This window comes from Caretta caretta, chromosome 7, assembly GCF_965140235.1.
Source record: "Caretta caretta isolate rCarCar2 chromosome 7, rCarCar1.hap1, whole genome shotgun sequence".
Lineage (NCBI taxonomy): Eukaryota > Metazoa > Chordata > Testudines > Cheloniidae > Caretta > Caretta caretta.
This window is the reverse complement of record NC_134212.1, coordinates 116,024,042-116,048,091: the sequence shown is the minus strand read 5'-3', so window position 1 is coordinate 116,048,091 and position 24,050 is coordinate 116,024,042. Positions and strand designations below refer to the sequence as shown.

The 24,050-nt window shown below is 37.8% G+C and overlaps 1 protein-coding gene across 5 annotated transcripts in view; it reads right to left on the bottom strand.

Annotated features, from left to right (window-relative positions):
* Nucleotides 1–1,588: 1,588 nt before the first annotated feature.
* Nucleotides 1,589–24,050, bottom strand: part of GPAM (glycerol-3-phosphate acyltransferase, mitochondrial) — a 43,872-nt gene continuing 21,410 nt past the window's right edge. For 4 of the 5 annotated variants that reach the window (XM_048857884.2, XM_048857883.2, XM_048857885.2 and 1 more), the window contains 14 exons: nucleotides 23,453–23,589; nucleotides 22,435–22,534; nucleotides 19,703–19,915; nucleotides 19,181–19,294; nucleotides 17,584–17,669; nucleotides 16,341–16,456; nucleotides 15,342–15,412; nucleotides 13,461–13,725; nucleotides 12,679–12,821; nucleotides 11,067–11,144; nucleotides 5,827–5,967; nucleotides 4,641–4,830; nucleotides 4,447–4,505; nucleotides 1,589–2,526 (listed from right to left, as the gene is read on the bottom strand). In XM_048857884.2, coding sequence (XP_048713841.1) covers nucleotides 2,410–2,526; nucleotides 4,447–4,505; nucleotides 4,641–4,830; nucleotides 5,827–5,967; nucleotides 11,067–11,144; nucleotides 12,679–12,821; nucleotides 13,461–13,725; nucleotides 15,342–15,412; nucleotides 16,341–16,456; nucleotides 17,584–17,669; nucleotides 19,181–19,294; nucleotides 19,703–19,915; nucleotides 22,435–22,534; nucleotides 23,453–23,589 — 1,830 coding nt within the window. In that variant the 3' untranslated portion in view covers nucleotides 1,589–2,409. Of the gene's footprint in view, nucleotides 2,527–4,446; nucleotides 4,506–4,640; nucleotides 4,831–5,826; nucleotides 5,968–9,242; nucleotides 9,974–11,066; nucleotides 11,145–12,678; nucleotides 12,822–13,460; nucleotides 13,726–15,341; nucleotides 15,413–16,340; nucleotides 16,457–17,583; nucleotides 17,670–19,180; nucleotides 19,295–19,702; nucleotides 19,916–22,434; nucleotides 22,535–23,452; nucleotides 23,590–24,050 lie in introns of those variants that run through there. The other variant, XM_048857888.2, reaches the window with a different exon arrangement.

Genomic DNA, 24,050 nt, shown 5'->3' with positions numbered 1-24,050 from the left:
AATTGCAACTTTTTACAGGTTTTAAAAGCATATTTTCCCCTCTGTTTACTGTAGGTATTAATGTTTATTCACAGACATGTTATCTAACGCACTCAGCACTTTATACGAACTGGAATTTTAATAATCTAATGCAGAAATCATCTTTAATTGTGACACCTAGCAGTTACGTTCTGGTGACCATGCTGGTCCCTACACTCCATATCTATCTAAATTAAGCAGAACATTTTCATTAAAATTAGTCAAGTTTCAACTGCTTCATATTGCTTTTTTTTTTCATTTAGTTAGCACACAGTCTTCAGTATAGAATATACTTCAGATTTACTGAAGTGCAGTAAACTGTGAGAAGTTATTTATTTATAAGCACCTCATCTGTTTGACCTTAAATGGAAGCCAACAGCAATCTTAACAATTGCTAAGCAGAGACTATATCTAGTTAACAAATAGTGCATATTAACTAGGGTGAGATGAACCTGTACTTTAAGCAGCTGGTCAACTTTCCTAGGATGGCGTATATTTCAGCCACTATCCTGACGAACAAAACAGACGTACATAAAAACAAAAGCAATTTTATGGTCAGCTTTTATCTCTAAATCAATGTAACTCTGGTTCAGAATTTCTTCTTTTAAATGTTTTAAAGCACTGTTTAGTGACAGAAAACATGCATAATAGTTCCTGTCACAAAAAAGAAGCGATAATACTAACAAACCATACTCTGAAATTTTCACTATTAATAGCATTTAATCAGTAGATGTATAGAACTTTTTTATTAACAAATGTGCAGTAAAAACAAGTTACTCCTAAAGCAGACTCAAACTGCATGCAGCAGTTCTATGCTGGAGTACTGTGCAATGCCTCTGTCATTCAAGTGAGCTTTTCCCATTATTACAAACGATTACATTAAATCACAAATTTTGTAACCATAGTGCTTGTTTTACCTGCAAGGACAGGATGGAGGAGTTAAGTGAAACACTACACTGATTGAAATGTTTGATTTCTCACGTGAAAAAAAAGCAATCCAAATGAGAACACACATTTCACCAACAAACCAGCTCCACCTCCCATAGATTTATTGCTTCAGCTAGTATCAGCTGAGTGAGACTGCACTACAGGATTAGGGCTTGTAGTCCGACCTGCACCCATGGGGAATCAAACTGAAGTCCGCGGGGCCCCACATGGACACAGAGGGCCAATCCTAAGGATAAGGTTGCAAAATCAGGGCCCCCCACCCTTTTTTTTTTGGTTAAGATAGAACCCCCAATATTAATTTAAAACTCCCAATTGGAACAAAACCAAAAATAAAACATTACGACATTTTTCTGTTTCCAGAGGTCAAAGCAATTTAAAACTGCTCACTTTATAACTCAGCAGGAAAAAACAGAATGGGAACATACTTTTCTTCAGTTTAAAAGGAATTAGAGAGTTCAGTTCTACAAGATTGCAGTGTTATTGCGGAAAATTTCAGAGACAAAATTAAAGTAACTTTACAAAATAAAATGCCAACCAACAGGTAACAGCACTGGGGGAAAAAACCTTCTGGTTTGCCAGCTACCCTTAAATTATATGTTTAAAACAAAAGACTGTCACTGTATTAGCTAAACAACTCTTTTTTATTAGATACAAAATGTAAGTGGTTAGAATACATTCATGTTTTAGGCAAATTAATTCCCTATTTCTATTAGGGGTAAGGGATAGCAAGCCCTAGTAAAACTGTGCTATCACATACTACCATGACAACAGCGTTTAGTACAATTTACCATTGCATTATGCAGTCCCGATAGCACTAGTTTGCTACTCAATTGATTGTTATTCTCATTAAGATTTTGGCATTCATTCTAGATGCTAACAATTATGAAAAACTATGGCTTTTTCCATAAAGTATGCACTGTCCATGCATATCTTTATAAACCATTTATTTTAAACAATAAACCGGATAGGAATGAGATGACAAATTTTCTGAAGTAACAGCCTTCACGTTACTTTTTTTGTCACAAGCAGTGTTTTTCCTCTAAATTCAAGATCTCAGGGCTAGCTATAAATCACTAATATCTGCATTTGTGCACCTGTCACAGTCATTAGTCTTTAAAAGTAATTATGTAAAATGTAACTCTGATAAAATGTCAGTTTTCATTTTAATTCTAGTTTTAATATTTTTTTTGCTGCAAACACGACTGATCGCTTGCATCCAAAGTGTTACCTGTTGTATTACTGTATTATCACAGCATTGGGACCATCAGAAATCCACAAATGCATACATAAGAAGGCACTGTCTTCCAGTGGTTCAAGTCAGATAAGACCTTACCAAACAAACAAGGGCACCTTATACTCTGAAGGACTAGGAAATGCCCTCATGTTTTGAACCAAATCGCAGAACCTGGTTTCATCTCCCTGGCAAAAGGTAGTAAACGTGGTCTACAGTACAATGAAACTCAGGATGAATTCCAGTAGTTTTTGCCGGTTGCGGTGAGGTAGAAAAGTACTGCTCAGTTCCAAAAAAGTCTCTTTCTTTTGTTTTGTCTCCTTGAAAACCTAAAGGGAAGGATGAAGACATGCCTCTTCATTAACAATTTCAAGCAGAGTTACTTATTTGTAATGAATAATGTACAGCAGTTTATGATCTATTCTAATTAAGACCCTGGGCCTAGCATAAACATTCAAGCATTGAAATCATGTGGTCGTTGAAAATTATAACAGGTGGGAGACAAAAGGCTAGAGTTAGTCATCTCTAAAATCCCTTCTTCACTCTAGTACACCATACACCATAAGGATATTATTCCATACAAACCCTGAAGAGAATTCTGTTTGCTGTGATTTCATGCATGTGATAAAGAACAAAAGACTGCTTACTAGAACCGATTGTAAAGATTTTTTTCTTTCTTTCTAGCACCATCATGGATGACAGAAATCTTAAGAATCTTTTAGATATCTTAAAATCCCAACAATACCTTGATTCTTAAGTAGCATGGAGGAGGAAAGAGTGATTATTCCAGAGATACAAGCTGTAATTTAGAAGAGAGGTCTGAAAAGACCAATCTTTTTGGGGGAGATTCTTTACAAGCTTATTCTTTAGCGTAGAAACATTAACATTTGTTAATGAAAACAGAAGCATTCAAAATGATGAGATGATTCAACAGAAAATGACAAATGGTCAGCTTTTAGTTAACACAACAGGACTACTTGTATCCATCTGCATACATCATATGTATGAAAAACTACATGAAAAAGTATGCTGTGTATGATAATCAGACAAATAGTAAGAGGAAACAATGTGATTCAAGAAAAGAAAACTCAAACCGTGCAATGTTTAGTTTAAAAAACAAGAATCAGAATTAATTATTACGAGCAGATGCAAGTAACAGATGTCAGCTAGTTCCACTACCCTAGCAGCACGGTATATTAGAATAAATATGCTGTATTTGATCAAAGCATTCATAAGGCAGCATCCCAAAGCGCATTTAACAAACTGCAGAAATTTGCCTTCATTCTAATAGTCAGCTTAGTACTTAGGAAGTCATGGCCAAAGAACTGAAAGGCATTCACTAACCCCTATCCAGAAACAGTCTTTGCTTTGTACCTTTCGACATAAAAGAGGCAATATTCAGTATGATCTTAACGTCATCCAGCTTTAAGAAAAATTGAGAGGTGCAATAAAAAAAAAAAAACAAAAAACCCAGTCAAGGTGTTAGTGACAGTATGGAAAGCCCAGCTCCATCCAGCTACATCAGGGAGCAGCACATCTATCTCCATGGTATCTCCTTGCATTTCAGGTTCACTGGGACACTGCTGCTATGACTGTCTGGCATACAGGAATGGCAGAAGAGCTCTCTCGGTCACTGTGACGGCCCTGGAGAGGGTCAGCATCTGGCAGCGTCTTTCTGTGCGTTCAGGATTTGGATGGAATGTTAATTTTATGGCTGTTAGTGCAGGCAAAAGCTGCTGGAGGCCTTGGAGAGTGATGGAAAATAATGAGCCAAAATCTGATGACTAATATTTCTGTAAGTTTTTAATACTATGGGGAAGTGCTTAATTACTATCGTGCTATGTAGGTCAGTAAATAGACATACAAATAGACAGCTAGCCTTCCCTCCTTCCCCTGGAGCACACTGAGGAGTGGTAGCATCACAGTCCAATACAGAAGTACTCAACCTATAAAAAGAAAAAGTGGCTGGCATCCTGCCATACTGGTCAATTTCTCTTAGCAGTAGGAAATGCAAAAGCAGAAGTGCAACGTTACACTTCCTCTGCAGCCGTAAACTTCAAAGACAGGTACACACTTATAAAGCACAAGAGGAAGATATATGCAGAAGCATTTGCTTGAAAAACATTAGCAAAGGCTGATATTGCACAGCATTCATGCACTACCCAAAGTTTGCCTTTGAGTCACTCACGTTAAAAGGGCCCCAACAGTTTCAACTGAAGAGGAGAAAGCTTTGATTGCAAAACACTTACCCCAATATCTTTAAAGACCTTCACTGCATTTTTCACAAGACAATAGGTGGCACTCTCAGCTGCGAGGAGGGGGGGAAAAAAACACACGCATTTCAGGTCAAATATAAGACACTGGTACTAGGAAGAATGAGAGTTATACATCAATAACTGAAATATTGGCTCTGTTTTATCCAGAGCCAAGCTGCGTGACGTACCATACACTGCAACACTCTTCTCTGTCCTGGTTATTAGGTACTTGTGTAACTTATGAAGGTATTCTGTTTCTGACACAGGTCCACTGAAGTTGTGCATGAAGATGGCAGCTGAGCTGTAGGCTTCGAGTAAAGGTCCCAGTAACCTTTGCAGGAAGGTGATGTACTGCTGGTGTTCTTGGGATTGGTTCACCTAAGTTAAGGCAGCAGGAATGAAAGTGAATGAAGCTTGAAGAAGAAAGATGGCCAGCTACACAGTAAAAGCCAAAACACTGGATATGGACATTCACTCAGGAGAACAGGAGGAGGGGCACAAATTACAACAGTGCATTATTATAGCAAAGCCAAAAGTGGTCTGATGTATGAAAAACTGCTCCAGAAATCACTTACACTGTTAATGTCCTGGGGAAAAACTAGTCAAGCATCTGTTTTCACCACTTTAAAAGGTCATGTTGCTTTGCAATAAATAGCACAATCACAGTTCATTCCTTCACAGAGATAAGCAGTTTCCAAATGAATATTCAAAAAAACCCAAAACAAGTGTCACCACTATAAAAACAAAGAAACCAAACAAACCAGCAACAAAACTCACAATTTGCTTTCCAAGAAGAAACAATATAACTGAATTTCTAGCAAGGAAACTATAGGCTGACCACAGAAGGGGACTATGCAGTAGCTTTTTGAATCAAGAAATCATATCTTCTGACATGTCTTGGGTCACAAATTAAAAACGTACACACATGCACAAATATAAAACACTGTACACATAAGAAACAGTACACCACATTTGAGTCAGAAAAATATGCACGAGCAGTATATGCCCACGTTTGGTACACTGTGTTATTAGTAATACAGTACAAACTTTAGAACCCTGTAGGATACTAAAGCCTGTAGTAGTTTTCACCATAATGGCCACTCCACCCCAGTTATGTAGACTTTGCCAGCAGGCTGTCTGAAGTTTCCTCACAGAGCTGGTCTTTTTTTTTTTTTTTTTTTTTGGGGGGGGTGGAGGGTGTGAAGAGAGAGAAAGGACGATTTACTGATTGTAGCAGACTATTGCAGACTTTAATGCTGGGAATGATCAGAAAAATAAATCTTATTATTTTCCCCAACTGAACTTGTAAACTAAGATTTACTTAAACTTTAACATAATAGGCCTGACTATTGCTGTTAGCTTTATATACAGTACCTTCAGGTAGCAATCCCTCTGTTCTTCTCCAAAGTCACTGTCTTCATCCTCCTCATCACTTCTCCAAGACAAGGGTTCAGGAAGCTTTTTACCCCATTGCTGCTCTGTAAGGCTAGGGCTAATATCCTCCTGATCATCTTGCTTAAATCAGAAGTGGGGAGGGGAGAAAAAGGTAACTATTCAGAAAAACAAATCCAGGTGACAACCAGTGCTATATTTTAATCTCAGGTGACCTGATATCACCCCTTAGTGATTTACCAGTACTTTGCACACTGGGGCTCACAATGAGGATGTGCTGGCCGAGACCCAATCCACACAAGACTGAAGTAAGTGGATAGAAACAAATCAGAAGAATTGGTAAAGGTTGTTTCTTCTCCCTTGACTGGGAAAGTCTGCCCATCACATGAAAGAGAGGGGCTCAAGTTGGGGAGTCTTGCTGGATCCTCTCGAGAGAGAGGCACTTCAGTAGGCAGCAGATGTCAAGAGAACTTTTTCTTCACCTGTGTTTCACTAGAAGGTAGGACTTTTTTTGGATGTGGATTTCACTACAGTGATCTATAACTTTGTCAACCCAAGGATGGATTACTGAATGCGCTTTACATGCTGCTATACTTGAAGACCAATTGAAAATTTCAAGCTAGTACAGAATTCAGCAGCAAGTTTGTTAAGTGCTACTTACCTCTTGTAATCATGTGCTTGCTGCATTTGTCTCCATACTCTCTCTATACTGGTTGAAAATTCAAAGAGTTGGTTTTAATCTAAAATGCTCTAAATGATTTGTTCTGAATCCCTGAGATACCACTTCTCTCCTAGTGCTGCATCAGATCAGCTGAGCTACCTTAGTTAACAGCACTCAGTTTACTTTAGGAGGGGACTGCTGGCAATGCATTTACAGAGAAGTGTCCTTCACTCAAACTCACTTCTCCATTTGCAGTAAGAGGCTCTGAGTCTGACCATCAGAACATGATGCAAAATATATGCTTCCTCAGGCTTTCGAGAGGGGCATGTGTTAGCAAGAGTGTCAGTGAGGTGGTGTTTACTACGCCATCACGAATGGCTCAGGAGAGTTCATTGGTCTCTGGCTCATTTTCTTGTAAAATCTGTTAATGTTTGCAATATGCATATGTCCATGGGAAAGGATAGAGACATGGTTAGAAATCTAAAAGTGACGAAGAAAACACGCACACAAAAATTGTATATATGCTAAATCAGCTACCATAAGAAAGACACTGAAGTTTACAGGTAGCTAATTTCTGACAACATAGGTTTCATCTGGAAAACTCCATGTTCTACATGCTCTCATTTCCAGGCCTGTATCACTCCGAATGTCTTACATTTTCAGTAAGAGGAATGTACCATTCTCCAATGAGTATTTTATCTGCTCTGTGGAGGTCATCCTGGTTGAATAAGGGGGCTTATTTTTATATTCCTGTTATTTTTTTTCAAGTTCTCTTTTTAGCTGAACTGAACTGCAGTGGCTTAGGTTTCAACATATTGCACCCTTAACTAATTTTACTTAGTTGGGGATAGACAGCGTTTGGCTAGAGGTTGACTCTTGTGTGTGACAGACAGGGAAATATCTACCTTCAACAGGAAGGGCATTCAGTTTCTTTTCAGACTAGAATGAGAGAGGGAAGCAACAAAACCTGACCATGACACTAAGAGTCTATTATGCAACTGGGCTTGGCACTTTACAAAGACCTGTGAAAATTCTTAGGGGCTTGTGTGTGATCACTATAATATCAATATAATTAAGGAGACGACTATGGTCTTACGAAATGGATTAAAGGCATGAGAATGCGTTAAGGTCAGACCAAGTTAATGGGTACTTAAAGAGTTTCAAGGCAAGACTGGGGATGGTCAGGATCAGATAGCGTAGAAGTATCTGTAGGAGGAATTCATCTGGTATGCCGAGGAACCCATCTCACCAGAAAGGAATTCTACCAAGCTGACACTCCCTATGCAGGTGCGTAAGGGACTAACCTGCAACAGAGAAGCGACAAGCCTCTATACCTACTTAGACAATGATTTACTATTATCACATGGAGACTGAGATGTGTCAGAAATGCTCCACCTAACAGATCAATGTATGGAGGTAGGAGCCATTTTGGAGAAATGTTCCAAAAGGGACAAACTGTTGGTAAAAATATATCTTCAGAAGGATTATAAATCAGTCAGAGAGAGGGTTTATATTACAAAAGCTCCCTCAGATCTTGGTGAAAATAATCAAGGATGTGACTGCTTAGGAGTCTGAACATTGCTGTGTTAGATTCAAAGAAGGGACTTACAAAGAAGTCAAGTGGCAATCCTGTTCAGTAATCAGGCAGGTAGCACGGCTGACAAGATGAAGTGAAAATATGACTGACTCAGACGACCCACCCTTAACTAGGAAAGAGTATTAAAAAGGGGGACAGACACAAATGGACCTCTGACATCAGCTTTATTAGTCCGATGAACAAAATCACTGTAGTAGTAATATAGTAAATTAGAAATTACTTACATGTTCTCAGAAGCACGAAGCCCTAGAAATTTCAAGTAGATGCTCAAAAGTAAAAGGGGACTTGAGTCTCATTGACTCACAATCACACATAGGTAAGAAACATAGTAGAGAATTGCTTCAAGATCTCATGAATGTGAAGCAGCTGGACTAAGAGGCTACAAGAATTCTTATGCTGAGAGATGTGATTAAAATTAGATTAATCCTGTTCCCGCCTGGCAGGATTCAAACAATAGCATAACAGAGACCGAGTACAGAGTATTCATCTTCATGCCATCTATGAGAGAGACAGACGGGTCTTTGTAGAAAATGAAGTAATATCTGTCCAATCTTACTGTAATTGAGGGTTTTATTTTAAACCAAGTAACAAAGTCAGTGACAAAGGAAAAATTAAATGAAGAGATGCGATGTGTTAGGAGAGTTTCAGCTCATAACGTTCAATAGAGTGGACAGTGGAGTCAAAGGGAAAAAGAGAAACCATGAAAAGCTACGGATGGCAAAAGTTCAAACTAATATGACAGTCAGATAGACCTAAATGTACAGGTATCAGCTGTAAAGAAATAAACTGGAAAAAAAAATAAAAATAAAAACAAGGTGATGCAGACGCCACAGACAACTGACAGGCTTCTGTTGATCACAGATATGTTTCTCAGAGGTTAAGTTGGAAAAGTACCCAGAAAACATACCACAACTGTCCTAAACAGGGAAATGGTGATTATTCCCCACAGTTTGCCACTAATAATGTATACTTTTAAATTGTATTAAACATGAAGTCCCTAGTTTTTCTCTTTCACCTAATATATAGAAGATATATATAATGGACTTGCTGTGTCTCTCAGGTAAAAAACAGACTAGATAGATAGTCCTCAGAATTACACAGAGAAATGAGTTAGAAGGATGCAAGGTGAAGCAAATGGGATTGATAGGATAGACAGCATCAAAGAAAAAGAAAAAAAGAGAAAATATTAGTATATACACAACTGACAAGAGCAGTGGTACAGCCTGGAGACAATACTTGAAATAAATCTTGCAGAAACTGATGGTGAGATTGTATTAGGAAAACTGTACAGAGAATCTTAGAAATTAGGAAATATTCCTGTTAGTCTGAACTGAATGGGCAAATGGACTAAGAGCAACCCAACCTAATAATTCTGATCATGGAAAGTACTTGAAAATGAGTAAGGTATCTAGAATTTCAGCTAAGGCAGTAACAGAATCATGCAAGCCTGTGCAGAAGAAATAGGAAATAACTGCAACAGTATCATTTGATTCCTTAGTATCAGAGAACAGGATGGTGTTCTGTTTGTCTGGCATTCAGATACCACACTGGAGGGGCCTAATATAAGAACCAAGACAGATCATGTCTTGGTACTTATGAGTGTCGTGACTGTAAGAAAGTTTTACACAGCAAATAGATATGTATAAAAACATGCTGAGAAATCAGATATCAGACAATCAAGTCAAGAGAAGACAGACAAGCTTTATATATGACCTGTAAGCCACTTCTATCCCACTTATTGATGGTAATGACAGATGGGAGACAGACAATATAGGTTCATAACAAAGCCCCTAAGACAAGACACATGCTTTGAGAGGCAAAGACATAACAGACATTTATGCCATTATACACACCTATTTTTTTCCTGGAGCCTGGAACATTAAGTAAATAAGAATAGGATTCAGAGGATAAGAAATGCTTCATGTAGAGACTGCATTGTAATACATGATTATATGCCAACATTTTATGTATAAATGTAGGTAACACATCCAGAGAACAAGAGAGTTTTAGAGCCAGGAAAATCTGTCTCCAGAGAACAGGTGAAGTGAATTCTACCTCTGTAACTACACATTAAAAGGGAAACTTGGGATACCACAAGAGGTGCAACGGAGTGGAGCTGAACAAGGGTCATCAAAGCACAGGATGTAGTTTCCCTTCAAACAGGAGAACTGAAAGAAGGAAGCAGCCAAGTATATGTAACTGTCTTATTTTTTCCACTACTTTAATTTATAATTGTCACGGAGCTGTGGTATGATTCTGACATGGAAAAAATGCAACATGATACATTAATCTTTTTACTCACTTATCAAAAAAAATTGTGTTATGAGATTCCCCGAAGGACACAAATCTGGAAGACAGAAATTACTGACTCCATTCTTAGTCCAGCCATGCTGCATTTGCTGCAGTGCTGTAGAATGTGGGAAGTAAAGATATCTTGACTTTGCAATTCCTGGATCCCTGAGACCACTAGGAGAACCGGGTGCACACTAGAGCTGTCTTAGGGCTGCATCACCTGTGGATTCCCATGTATTGGGGAATCCCCAGTTACCCCTGGTCCCTTTGAGCTGCTGTACCAGAGCAAAGGGACCATACAGGAGCTAAGGATGAGCTGTATTACACAGTGATTGAAATTTACAAGGACTTCAATATTAAAAGATAATCACCACAGCCCACTTTAAGAGCTGGTGTAATCATCATCATAAGCAGCACTAGCTTTATTAGGATCCTGCTCCCATATACGTTGTCATCCATAACATCAAAAAGTGATTCTGCCAGAATACCTTGTGCTTTAAAATAAAAGAATAAAGACATTTCAGTTTAGGATTGCCTTAATTGTTATGCACTTCAAGAGAAAAAGTGCCTGTTTAGATACTTGGAATAAGTCATATAGTTAGTGAGAAGCAAAGGATTCCAAGACTGCAGGCAAATCGAAGAACAAAAAAAAAAACAAACTAATCATCTTACCTCTGCCACCAAAAGAATGCCATATTGTATAAACCTTTCGACTGCCTCGTGGCAAACTTGGTATAACATCTGACAAGGCTTAACAAAAATAAAAAAAAGAAGTTAAAATTAATCTCTTATAGATTCTTTTTCCCTAGTCAACCAGCATATTTTTTTATATACAGCTATGTCCCTTTTAAGCAAGTTCCTCAATTCTTTATCAATGCTCCCACTCCATTAGTGCATGCTTTATTCTTCTCTTACACTCACGTACCCTTCAAAAAAATCCACGAATGGGATGATTAAAATTAGACTGGACAAAGCATTTGAGATATGGAGACTCTTTCACTGGCAAGGAGCTGGACCAGGTGACATAAAAGGACTTTTACATCTTATACTATTATTTTGTTAAAATGAATAAGTGCTAATCATTGAGCAGTTTGGAACAAAATCTTCATAAATATAAAAGCTGCAAGACCTATTCCACAAATTCTCCTATAGTTTAAAGAAACTCCTTGAAAAATCTTAGAATCAAAATTCCCCACCAGATTATAACCACTGAAAAGTAGGGCAACGTCCACCAGATTAAGAAAAACAAACAATCATTACCCTCAAAGGTAGAATAAGGAGTATAAATGTAATAATCAGCTCTCTTCCTCAAATTGCATTGCACCCAGACAAGAAATCAAACATAATTTATGCTCCATTCAAACAACAAGAAAGAAGAGGGGGCTGGGAAACTGCAGCAAAGTTTCCCAATATCAGAACTAAATCTATAAGAGGAGAACATGTATTTCTAAGATTCTAGGTGGACACTTATTAAAAAGAACAGGAGACACATTGTTTTTAAAAGATAATCAGTATTTATAAAGTTAAAACTGCGGTATTTGCCACTGTTCCTTTATTGGTTTACCGTAAGTCATGGGTAAAATCACTGATAAATATTTGATGATGTGCAATATGACTACTGAGGTAATCTATAAATTGGGAAAATGCCTTTAAAATCTGGAGACCCGATTTCAATTTGACTGCAGTCACACGTGCAAAGAGTTTGGTAGTCTTGACTTCACAGTTTAAGTTTGTTTAGATCAAAGTCACTGTATAGTTTGACAAGCAGTCTCTTCGCAGGAGAGGCCTAGTACTAGAATAGCAGAAATATTCCAAGCTCATTGCCAGTACTATCAGTTGCTCACTTGCATGGCCAACAGGTATTCACTACACACACAGCAAACATCTAAACCATATCATGAGCACCATGTTGATTGATGTCGTCTCCCCTGGCTCAGAAAATCTCAGCTAATGAATTGACTTGTCAAGCTCACATCATTCATGTTATTTGTCTAGAAATGGTTTCAAGTGAGCTAGACTAATTCAGCTACACAACTGAGAAGTAGAGACATTTTGCTGAAACAAATTAAAACAATGGTATTTCCCTCTTAGCATTGCTGGGGATGGGACATCCATGTAATGGATCATATACGTTTTATTTAAAGTAAATGTATTAAGACCAAACAACTACATTAGAAACAGAGTGCAGTTAAAAAAAAAATCCATTCTATTTAGAATAATGAAGACAGACACTAACAGAATGGAGTTGGAGTTATGGACAAGCACTATGATGAACTTCGCTTACCAAGGATATAGCGCCTTCATTGGAAAGCAGGTGGCACAAGCTGGCGGCTTTGCGGACCAGTTGTTCTTGGCTAATCATGTTGGGAGGAACGCTATTGATGCCATTTCTATACCTTTTACTCTGCACTGCATGAAGACTGCAGGCTAGCGTAGAAATGTGAATACAAGGGTGGTTAGTTTTCCTACAGAGTTTTTTAATATGGGAGACTTAGGTTTATTAACAGGAAAGTTATACAAGCTTAAAAACTGACATCCATTACACACATAACTGAAAACTATCAATTGACTAAAGCAAAATCATCCTATATACATGAACTACAATGGTGCACAACTGAAGGAAACATTTTAAAAGATAACAAAGCTACTAAACAATAAAAGATTATACCACTGTGTGTAAAAGTTAAATAATGATTCAGATCCAACCATTAACTAATCTTATTAAAATATTCCCAAGATAGGAACATCTACCATGCTGGATCAGATCACTGGTCCATAAAGTTAGGTCCCTGTTTCTGGCAGTGGCCAATACATGGAGACTGCCAAGGAGAATGAAAAAAACACAATGCATTCATTCAGCTATATGTTTAATGGTGAATATGGGGTAGAGGGCAGGTGGAATAATTTTCTGACCCTAGATAATTTAATTGTTTGGAAACTGGTTATTTCTGTGCAGATGGTTTTACTTCATGTATTACTTTTCGGGGGGAGAGGCCACGGGGGAACGATTAAAAGAAAAATAAAGCCTTCATACAAACAAATCTTCTGCTAAAAACCAGTACATACCAATAATGGCCTCTTTGATGAAGACATGCAGTACACCATTGCTGTAGAAGTTGAGTTCAAAGACAGCAGGAATAGTTGTGCTGGGAGTGATGAAGAACTCATTGTTTTGGCTGGTGTTTGTGATATTTACACAGTTCCCCAATAGGTGGATGGCATGCATGACAACATCTTCTGAATTTCCTGAAAATCCCAAGTCAAAGTCACGGGCCAAGACCTCCTCCTTCATAGAGAAGAAGTCTTCCACCAGCTTGGAAAGGTCAATTCCCTGAAGAACCAGAGTCACAAGATTAAATAACAAACTCTAACCCTAACCCAAGACAAAATGTTAAGAGGACAGGTTAAATTTATCTGTAATCTCCAAACACAGTAAATAAATCAAATGCATAATAAATTTGTAATAATCCAAAGCACAACTTATCACATGAACAAATCTTTTCTTCGAAAGCAGACTTTACCAAAGTAATCCATGACTGTGCTCCAATTGGACGGCTACAAAATGCTTTACATGGGGCTACACCTTAAAACCACCCAGAAACTACAGCTAGTGCAAGATGTGACTGCTTTGTTTGTTTAGTAGTGCATCTCACAGGCTATAAAGCCCTAGGAGGGTCAGAACCAGTGTTCCTTAGAGATCACATCTCCCTCACCTGCCATTGTGTCATATGATCACCTGAGATATTTTTGCTAACAGACCTTTTTTTTTAATTGATAGGAGGCTTGAGGAAGAACATTTTCTCAACTCTGGAACTTACTTCCTTTCTCAGTTTACCAAAAGCCATATTTGCTGAGCTTCAGATCCTGTTGCAAAGCACATCTGTTTTCCCAGATTCTCTCTATAGGAAAGGGGAACGATTGGATTGAACTGGAAAGTGATAATACCCTAGTTTTGGGGGGAGTCTATATTTTGACCTTTTCTTCTAATTTGTATGTTTTATTTTAGTTTCTGAACATGTACCTAGAGCTCTGGATTGGTGGGGTGGTGAGGAATTTTAAATAAAATGGAAAAGAGAGAGTGTAGCAATGAATAATTGTATCTTTCTTTAGGAGCCACACATTAAAATTCAGTTACACATTAGTATCATTCCATCATAAAATATAAATTGAAAACAAACATAATAATAGTTCAGCAATTTGTCCAGCTACAACGATTTGAAATAACAGATTTTAAACAAAAAAAACAAAAAACAAAACAAAAAACAAAACAAAGCACCACCACCCATTAACAATAAAAAGGAACAAAATTATTGCTTTTTAGAATCACAGATAAATCCTAAAATTAACATGGGATGACAGGGTTTTTTGTTAAATTTTTAGGAAAAGGTTCCTTTTTCTTCAATGATAACTAGGATTGGAAAGACTTGATTTCTATCAGGAAAATTCAGTAAACAGATTTCATCATACATATGCAAGCTGACAAAAATATATTTCCACTGATAATCAAAATTTAAGTTTGATTTAAGGATATTTACTTTGTATATTTTGACATGTAATGTTGACAATTTGAGTTTTACTGGTTATACCGTTTTAACTTTTAATCTCAGCATCTACGGTCATTAAATAATTAGTCTTCCCCCCCTCCACCATTAACATGTCATAATTTTACACAAGTATGAAAATTTTGATAAAAACCTACAAAATGCTTTTAAAAACCATCAATATTATCTGTCAAAATTATAAAAAAAAATAAAAATTGAATTCTGCCAAGCCTAATGATAACTGAAATCAAAGTAGCACAATATCTTTAAGTACCCACCATTAACTGGAACACCCATTATAATAAGCTAGCTGAAATCTCTCAAATTATTTTAATGTAATATTGAAGTGCACACTTTTCTCACCACTGGATAGCATATGGCTATTTCAGAAGCAATATAGCCTTACCTTCCTATGTCGGTAGAGCAGCAAACAGGCAACTATGTGTGTTGACATCACAGCACATGACTTGTTAGCAGCTAGAAGCAAACAAAACAAAGCTATGTTGACCTGTTAAGCATCTGAAATGCTTAACAAGTCATTAGTATGGCATAAAATGACAGATAGCATGAATCAACTAATAATTATAGATGGCCCTTACACATTTCTATAGGGCTTTACATTTTCAACAAGCTGTAATGTACTTTAAGGGACTAATCAAAGAGCAACAAGCCAGAGGAACTCTAGAGTTCCAGCCTACTCTGTCACTAACTTGCCATGCAGCCTTTGGCAAATCACCCCAACTCTCAGAACCTCATTTTCTTCATGTGTAACATGGGGTGATTACACATACCTAGCTAGGAAAGGGGCTGAGATGATTACTCAACATTTTTGTAGTACTTTAGAAATGTAAAACATTAACTGACCAAAGTGGTTTTAATTAATAAGCATGAGTGAAGAAGTCTGTCTCAAACATTTGCTAAAATATATAACTAAGTACCATTATTTATAGCTATGTCTTTGTTCACGTATCTGACCTGGTGTCCAAACTGCATATTATAGAACCTACAAAGCCGGACAATGGTTGGATAAGCAGATACACAAACTCAAGTAATTCTTTAAAGACATGGTGATTTCAACAGCTCTACCTCTGGGGGCAATTTCCTACTTCTTGCCAAAAGGAATGTAAATGCACAACAGTTGACTCAAACACTTATAGCAAGTCAGCAGCAACCCAGGATACAGGCCTAAAGAACGTAAATGTATCAGAGCAAATGAAATAAGAATGCCGTAGAGAGACAATTTCATTTAAAAAGGGATGAGATTTTAAGTGTTTAAGTAAACAAAATTCTTACCTGAAAAGAAATCACCCTCAGCCAAGTAAAAATGCTATCAAATGGTAAATTAGTAAATGCAGTCAGAGGACCAAGATATACAGTCAATACATATGATTGATTCTATACTTACTGAACAATATATGCTCAGCCAAGTTGGCTATCAACTGTCTTCTAAAGGGCTCACTGGATAAATCCCTGGAATCACCCAGCGCAGCCTCTGTACCTTCATCCACAACATCATTAGGCCTGAAGATAGCATACAAATAATTTATGGTGTGAAAACATCCAAGTCTTGTCAAATTCTAACCTACATCATCATCATTTACAAACATTAAATGAACTATAATGCCCAAATAAAATCAGACATTCTAACAAGGATACAAAAATGTCTTTAAGCATTACAAGTCCCACAAAGTTCTCATTAACTACTTTTCTCAACATATTCCAGACTCTTTCTTCATGTTATAACACATATTCCTAGACCTTCTAAGAAAAGCAACATAGAGTATTCACTTTGTTCTTTGGCTATTCAGACTTCTCCATTACATCAGACATGTCCCACAATCCCTTCCTTTAATGAATTTGAGCAACAACAAACATATTATGCAAACCTTTTTAGAAGAGAGTTTTCAGTCCAGCTGTTTTGCATATCAAAACAAGGGTATGGCATGGCATGACAATGCTTTAAAGACAAATGACTTACTCAACTTCTCTTTACAGGAACCAAGTATCAGAGTAGCCAAGTAGTACCACACAGGCTTAAACAAGCCATGAAAATTACTAAAAATTAAATATAAAATAGTCTAAAATTCAGGAATATCTCCACAACACAGTTTTACATTTTGAGCAAAGTTATTAACAGACGGGAGCTCACTGACAACAGCCCTGGCAATCATTGTATAGTGCTGAATCAGAAATCATTAGTGAGTGAATGAATACATGCCTTTCATCTTAGAGTAATTAGAAATAATATCTAGATTATGTGGGAGATTTTAAAAAAGATATGTTTCAAAATGTGTCATTTTCTTTCCTTGTACAACAGTCCTATAGAATTTAAAATTTATTAAACCAATAAAGTTCACTTAATTATTCTAAAACTACACAGAATTTAACAGAGAATGATAACATTCCCATAGTTTATTTGAACAGGAGTTCTACAGCAGGAATATATTCTTCAATTTATTAGAATTGTATAGGATAGTTTAAAAATCCTAGAGTAAAATTTTCATGTTTGTGTTCTATTTTATAGGATTTTTCCATAAGGGTTACATGGGAAACAGTTTAATTATTCGTAGGATATAACTACCAGGCACTACTTGAAATATACATTAATCCAAAAATACTACCAAAAAGGTTCCAGAAAAACATCCTACCGTGAAGGAAGTATAGCTGGTAAGAGAGCTTGCTCCAAAGATAGCATGGCAGGCATAGGTTTTTGACTTTGGCTGTCTAGGTATTCCTGTAAATATAATACTTATTTGTACATTTTTCCATTAATTGTAACATCTAACAGCAAATTTTGCAATCTTATTTGTACAAATCCAAAAAAAAAAAAAAAAAAAGCAACCATGAAATAGTAAGTACAAAAAAATAGAGGCGAGATTGTGTGAAGATCACTACAGTTTCTTCACTGGTGCATTGGTGGTTCTGTCTGGAGTTAGCATCAGGTAGAGGAGAAGCTTTCTCTCTAAACAGAATTGTTAGTTTGGGGAAAATACTGCAATTTAAAAAAAAAAACCCAAGGGAAAGATTCCCCTGCACCACTTTGGCAGAAACTCCCTTGGGGATAGATCCTGCACCATTCAAGTGAATGGGAGGTTTCCCATTGATTTGAATGGGAGCAATATCAAGTCCCCAGTGGAGGAGCAGCATATGGATGACATTAATGGTCTTATACTGCCTCCTCACCGACTCTAGCATTCAGGGCATCTCCACAGATGAACACCACTACAGAAATTCTGGCAGTGACAAACTTCAGGCAACCATGGGGAGACTGTTGTAAATTACACTTCCCAGAACGTAGGCAGCAGGAAGGTGTCTAAAACCACCTTTGCCCCCCATCCTCTCAGCTGTATCTTCTGTGCTGTGTTTCTCAGGAGGTACAGCACATGACTGGACCTCAAGAATTCTATGCTTTTAACAAACAACTAAAACTTCTGTCTTTAAAGGTTACCACTTAAGTTACTCTGTCTTCAGGATATTATGTTCTTCTGGTTCCTATAATAAAGACTGTTTCCGCAGTCCATATACCCACTCTGCCTGCTGGTCAGGAAAACATTTACCTTCAAGCAAAGCTACTTAAATAATTAGGGGTAAATTTTCAAAGACAGCTCTCTACTCAGCTTGCACCGCTTGTTCACAAATGCCTTACAGCAGTATATGTATATTACATCAACATTATTTCCATTATCAAACTCAATCTCAGCTAAAAGATATTAAATTAATTTGACTGTGTCTACTTTCTATAAACCCAGGTTGACTGGCAATTTTGTTTGGGTTGCCAAAATTAGCTTTGTTTTTCAAACTGAAATTCTGTACATTTTAATACATATTGCTGAGTAAGACTTAAAGATAAAAAACTATTTGACAGTCAACTACTGTACAGGAAATATATTTCCCCATTTTTTTGTACAGCAATACACAATTGATCAGATGCATCATGGGGAATTTTTACTTTCCTCTATTATTGATCACTCATGGAAGAAAAATACTGGCTTTATGTCCAATGACTCAGTCTGGTCTGACATTATGTTATAACACTTGTACCTGTACTGGACTTCATACCATGGACCAACACCCTATGAATCTTCTCAGGGGTATCAAATAGTGAATTTTTGGAAAAACAGCTTCATTGCATTGATAGGCTGAAAACAATACTTCTGCACCAACAGTTTAGCTTGTGGTTTCCCGCATTTTAAAGCGGCTAAGAATTCATAAGAACTTAAGTGTTTCTATGAATATGAAACTTACTTTTAAGGAAAATGGTTGTGCAAAGTCTACTCTGACACAACCGTAATTCTTCCGCAGCATTCTGAAGACTCCTCTGGCTATGCTCCAAAGGCTTTCGTTCTTCTTAGGCTTCCCCTGCAAACATTGAAAAGCAAAAACCAACGTTCATTTACAATTAAAAGTTCATTGATATTTTACGGAAGCATAACCACAGTTACAATAAATCCAGGTCTTTTGACATGCAGCTTTAAAAGTCAAAGAGTAGAGCCATGACAAAAGCCTAGGGAATCATATGGCTTTTATCCTTATTATTATTTGTATTTGTTAAGTGATGAATTTGTATCTAGTAATATACAAGACTCAAATATCAAGATAGTACTTGACCTAGAAAGCTTTCATGATTCACATTACGTTGCATTTTTAATTCTGACACAAAAAGTTAAAGCACTCATGGCATACCAGTGCTAGCACAAAAATTAGATACATTTTTACTTAAGCAGAAAATCCCCGAGGCAAGACAATAAGTCTTCAGTTGCTTCTTACCAGCTGTTCATTGTTATAGTGACCTTCAATGATGCGATCATAGGAGATTCCCACAGGTATAATTAGTATGTCAGGGGTGGCATTTGTGAAGAGAGCATCTACCACCACAGATAAGAGACCTGCTCTGGCACAGGATGTTTTTCCACTCCGAGAACGCGTCCCTTCCAGGAATATCTCTAAGAACTGCTGCTGTCTAAGCAACTCCTCTATGTGCTAAAGGGACAGTGAGTAAAAGAACAAAAAAAACTAATGATACAGACATAGAAATTCCATATCAGCAATAGAATCCTCTTTACAAAACTGGAGCTGAAATAAATACAAATCTGCAAGAATAATCAAGAATTATAAGAGGAAATTAGAGTTTTATACAACCAAATTCTGATCCCAGTTACACTAATCTATATCCAAAGTAATACCATGGACTTTAAAACATCACTTCAGCTGCAAAACCAAAAAGAAGCAACCTAGCAATAATTAAATATTTTAAAGACACCTAAATTATTCTCTTCTCTGGATTTCAACAAAGTCAGTAGGGTAGGAGTTCCCAAATTTTTGTACATGTATGGCAGGGTGGCATGAGAGCTTGCTGGAAATGATGCACCAAAATTCTTTTTAAAATATTTTGGTTTCAAATAAAAAGTCATTCCATGCACTTCAGTACATCCTACAATGCCTGAGAAGCAAAACACCCTCCTGTACACTTTCAGCAATTTCGATGAGTAACTCTGTACGACCATGTCATCATAGTAGCTTTATTTAGCAGTGTATTGAATGCTGTGGGAACTGCACTCTCAAGTTGTGCACAGTTGCCTAGCTTTTTGCTGGGCCTAGCCTTCAGCTTGCACCAAATCACACAGCTCCAGCTACCGGGGCGATTTTGCAAAGTTCCATATCACAGTGCCAGAGCCTCTCTCATCTGAAAAGACACATGAGTTCAGGGCCAGTTCAGAGCCACTGCAAAACCTACAGTTGCAGGGAGCATGAGATAAAAGGGCCCCACACAGGGAGCTGCTGCAAGAGGTAGAGAGGGAAGGATTGTTGGCCAGAACCAGTGGATAAAAGCCTGGCTACAGGACTAAGGAGAACTGCCTGGCTGTTCACCAGGACAGCAGCCAGCTGGCTATAATTTGAGCTTCTTCTCAGCAGGGGGAGCCACTGTGCAGCATGCCCAGCATTCTGCTGAAGAGCAAGATGCTTCGTGGAGCTGAAGCCCCTCCAATTCCAGCCAAGCGTCCCGCCCCCATCTCTCTATATCTGCCCTCTGAGCCCCTGCCCTGCTGCACACGTGCACCGTTCTTTGTAATGGCACTTCTCTTATTCTCTCCCAGAGCTTTCTCAAAATATTTCATAATTTTCTTGATTTAAATTTTGTCAGACAGGAAGCTAAATGAATTCTGGCTACTGTTCAGTAATAATTCCGATAAAATTAGCAGGAATTTAAAACTTAGACTAGATAAGTTAAAAAGAGACAATCCACTGAGTGTAGTTAATGGCATACCATAGCATATCAAGAAAGCATTTATGACATTTAATTGTTTCTTATAATTTGAGTAAGATGAAAGAAATAACGGCTGCCTCATTATGTTTCTTTTTGATGGACTGTCTAAAAACTTGAGATGTTTACAAAGGATGTTATAATTACAGCTGGTTGGGAACTTTTCAATTAAACTTTTTATGGAAAATGCTGATTTGACAAAACCAAAACTTTTCATGGAAACAGAGCAGTTTCAATTCAACTTTCATCAGGAAGGTTTTCCATCATGAAGTTTCTGATAAATATGAGAGACCATAGAACAGCATAATCCAGTATTAGGGCACTCTGCCTTTTAGGCTAGGAACTTGAACCTAGATGTCCAATATCCCAGATGTGTGGTCTAACCGCAGGGCTACTGGCTATTCTAGAGTGGTCTCTTTTTTCACTACACATTTTTGAAATGTCTTGATTTCGTGCCACATCGGAATTTGTAAACAAATGGCAAAACCTCAACATTTTTCACAAAATGGAATTCTTGCTTTCCTGCCAGGCCTAATTATAACTGAACATTTTTGGCTTCTTTAGGGATATATTTTACCACAGAGTCCAGAAATACTTAAATTAAACCTACTGAGGCCTAAAATAAATGTGCAAAAGAAAGAAGTGTGCATGTGGTACTTCAAACACCCATTAAATACATGAACAAATACAATTTGGGAACTGCTACTCTAGATTTACCTTAGTGTAAGTGAAATCAGAAGCTGTCCCAGTAGGCCTAATGTTACTGTTAATTTACACTGAAGGCAATCCCATATCCCCGTTAGAGACTCACACAGGGGAAAAATTTGATCCTGACGGGTGCTGAACACCCTCGACTCTCATGCACTTCATAGATTCAGGACTTCACTCAGCACAGAATTTACAGTTTCTCTAGTTTCAGAGTAACAGCCGTGTTAGTCTGTATTCGCAAAAAGAAAAGGAGTACTTGTGACACCTTAGAGACTAACCAATTTATTTGAGCATAAACTTTCGTAAGCTACAGCTCACTTCATCGGATGTTTATCTCTAATGTACCAAAACACACACACATGCTAAAATCAAGATAATAAACAATTTCACTTTCTCATCAGGCAATGCTGTTCAAATTAATGAAGTTAAAGAGAACCAACCTACGTTTTCCTAACATACATGGGTGCTCTTTCCCCCTTCTCTGTGACTAATCAAATTTTATATTTGCAAATTAAGAAAAGATACATACCACATACAGCAAAGCTCTATAAAGGACATCTTTACGTCCATGAGGGTTCTCATCCAACCTCCTCCGAATGAAAAAGCCTCCCAGCTTGCGGATCAATGTGCTACAAATCAAGAAATGATTTTATTCACCAATTTTAGTCAAATATGAAAAGAGTGGAATGTATAAACCAGCCAACAGCTTCAGGAAAAAATTAGATGAGGCAGAACAATGTGCATATCTCAGCCATTCTCCCTCAAATGAAAGAGAGGAAGAATGTTCTAGTGGTTAGGGCACTAGTCTAGGACCCTGCTCTGCCAGACTCCCTTTGTGACCCTGTAAAATGGGACTAAGAGCACTGCCCTCCCTCACAGAGATGTTGGGAGGATAAATACATTACAAATTTTAAGGTGTTCAAATTCTATAATGATGGGGGCCATATAAATACTGAAGATAGAGAGGGAGTGCTCTGCGAGAATTCTAGTCCCTACATTACTGCCAAATTTCAAAAGCTTATGCGAGTGTTCTCAGTCCTTCAACACTTGACATAAAACTTACAAAGATAAGTGCTGCAGTATTTGACTTAAACAGCCCTCAGTGTTCAAAGTTCTATGTTGCCTGCCACTAACTGAATACACTTAATTTCCCCTAAATCCCAATGAGTCTCCAAAGATGAAGAGGAACAGATGCTCTTAAACTTGTGCTATCCCACATTTATCAAGATTTCTTCATACACCCCTTCCTCAAAGCGACTCAGTAACTAAGTCTCAACTAAGTCGTCTTCCTTTTCCAACTTCCTTAAAGAATCTCTCTTTCAAGACTCTCTCTCGAATAAGACCAAAGTAAAGCTAGATAAGCTAGATAGGACCAAAGTAAATTCCAAAGTATGACCACAAGACTAAATTCCCTTATCACAAATCCTGAACAATTTGGGGCAGATCCTCAGCTGGCGTGGAGCTATGACAATATACACCAACTGAGCATATGCCCCTTTGGCTTTATTGAAAGCAAGTTAAAGTTTAGCTCAGCATATTATCCTTACCTGAAGATGGGAATGTTGAGGTTATTCCCTGCAGCAATGTACGGTGCTTTGATGTTATGGCAGAAAAGAATGAATGTGAGGAGCAGATAGTCGATGTGAGATTTGTGAACAGGCAAGAAGATAAGAGGTAAATTCATCTATTTGGGGGAGGGAGAAAAAGAGATAAAACAAAATTAATAGGATACTGTGGAGTGAAAAGAAGGTTACTCACCTTGTGCAGTAACTGAGGTTCTTCGAGATGAGTCTCCCTGTGATTGCTCCACTCCAGGTGTAGGTGCATCCCCATGCCTTCACTCGGAGAGTTTTACTGCAGTGCCCATACAGGTTGCGCATACATGGTGGTGCCTGCCTCACGCGCTGTTGTCTGTTGAAGTGTTGCGTGTGCAATCCGGACTCCTCAGTTCCTTCTCTACTCAGAGCCTGTATCCAGCTCCGAAGAGGAGGGAGGAGGGTGCGTAATGGAGCACCCATAGGGACACTCATCTGAAAGAACCTCAGTTACTGCACAAAGTGAGTAACCTTCTTCTTCTTCGAGGTGTCCCTGTGGGTGCTCCACTCCAGGTGATTGTACAGCAGTGCCCTTTAGGATGGTAGGGGC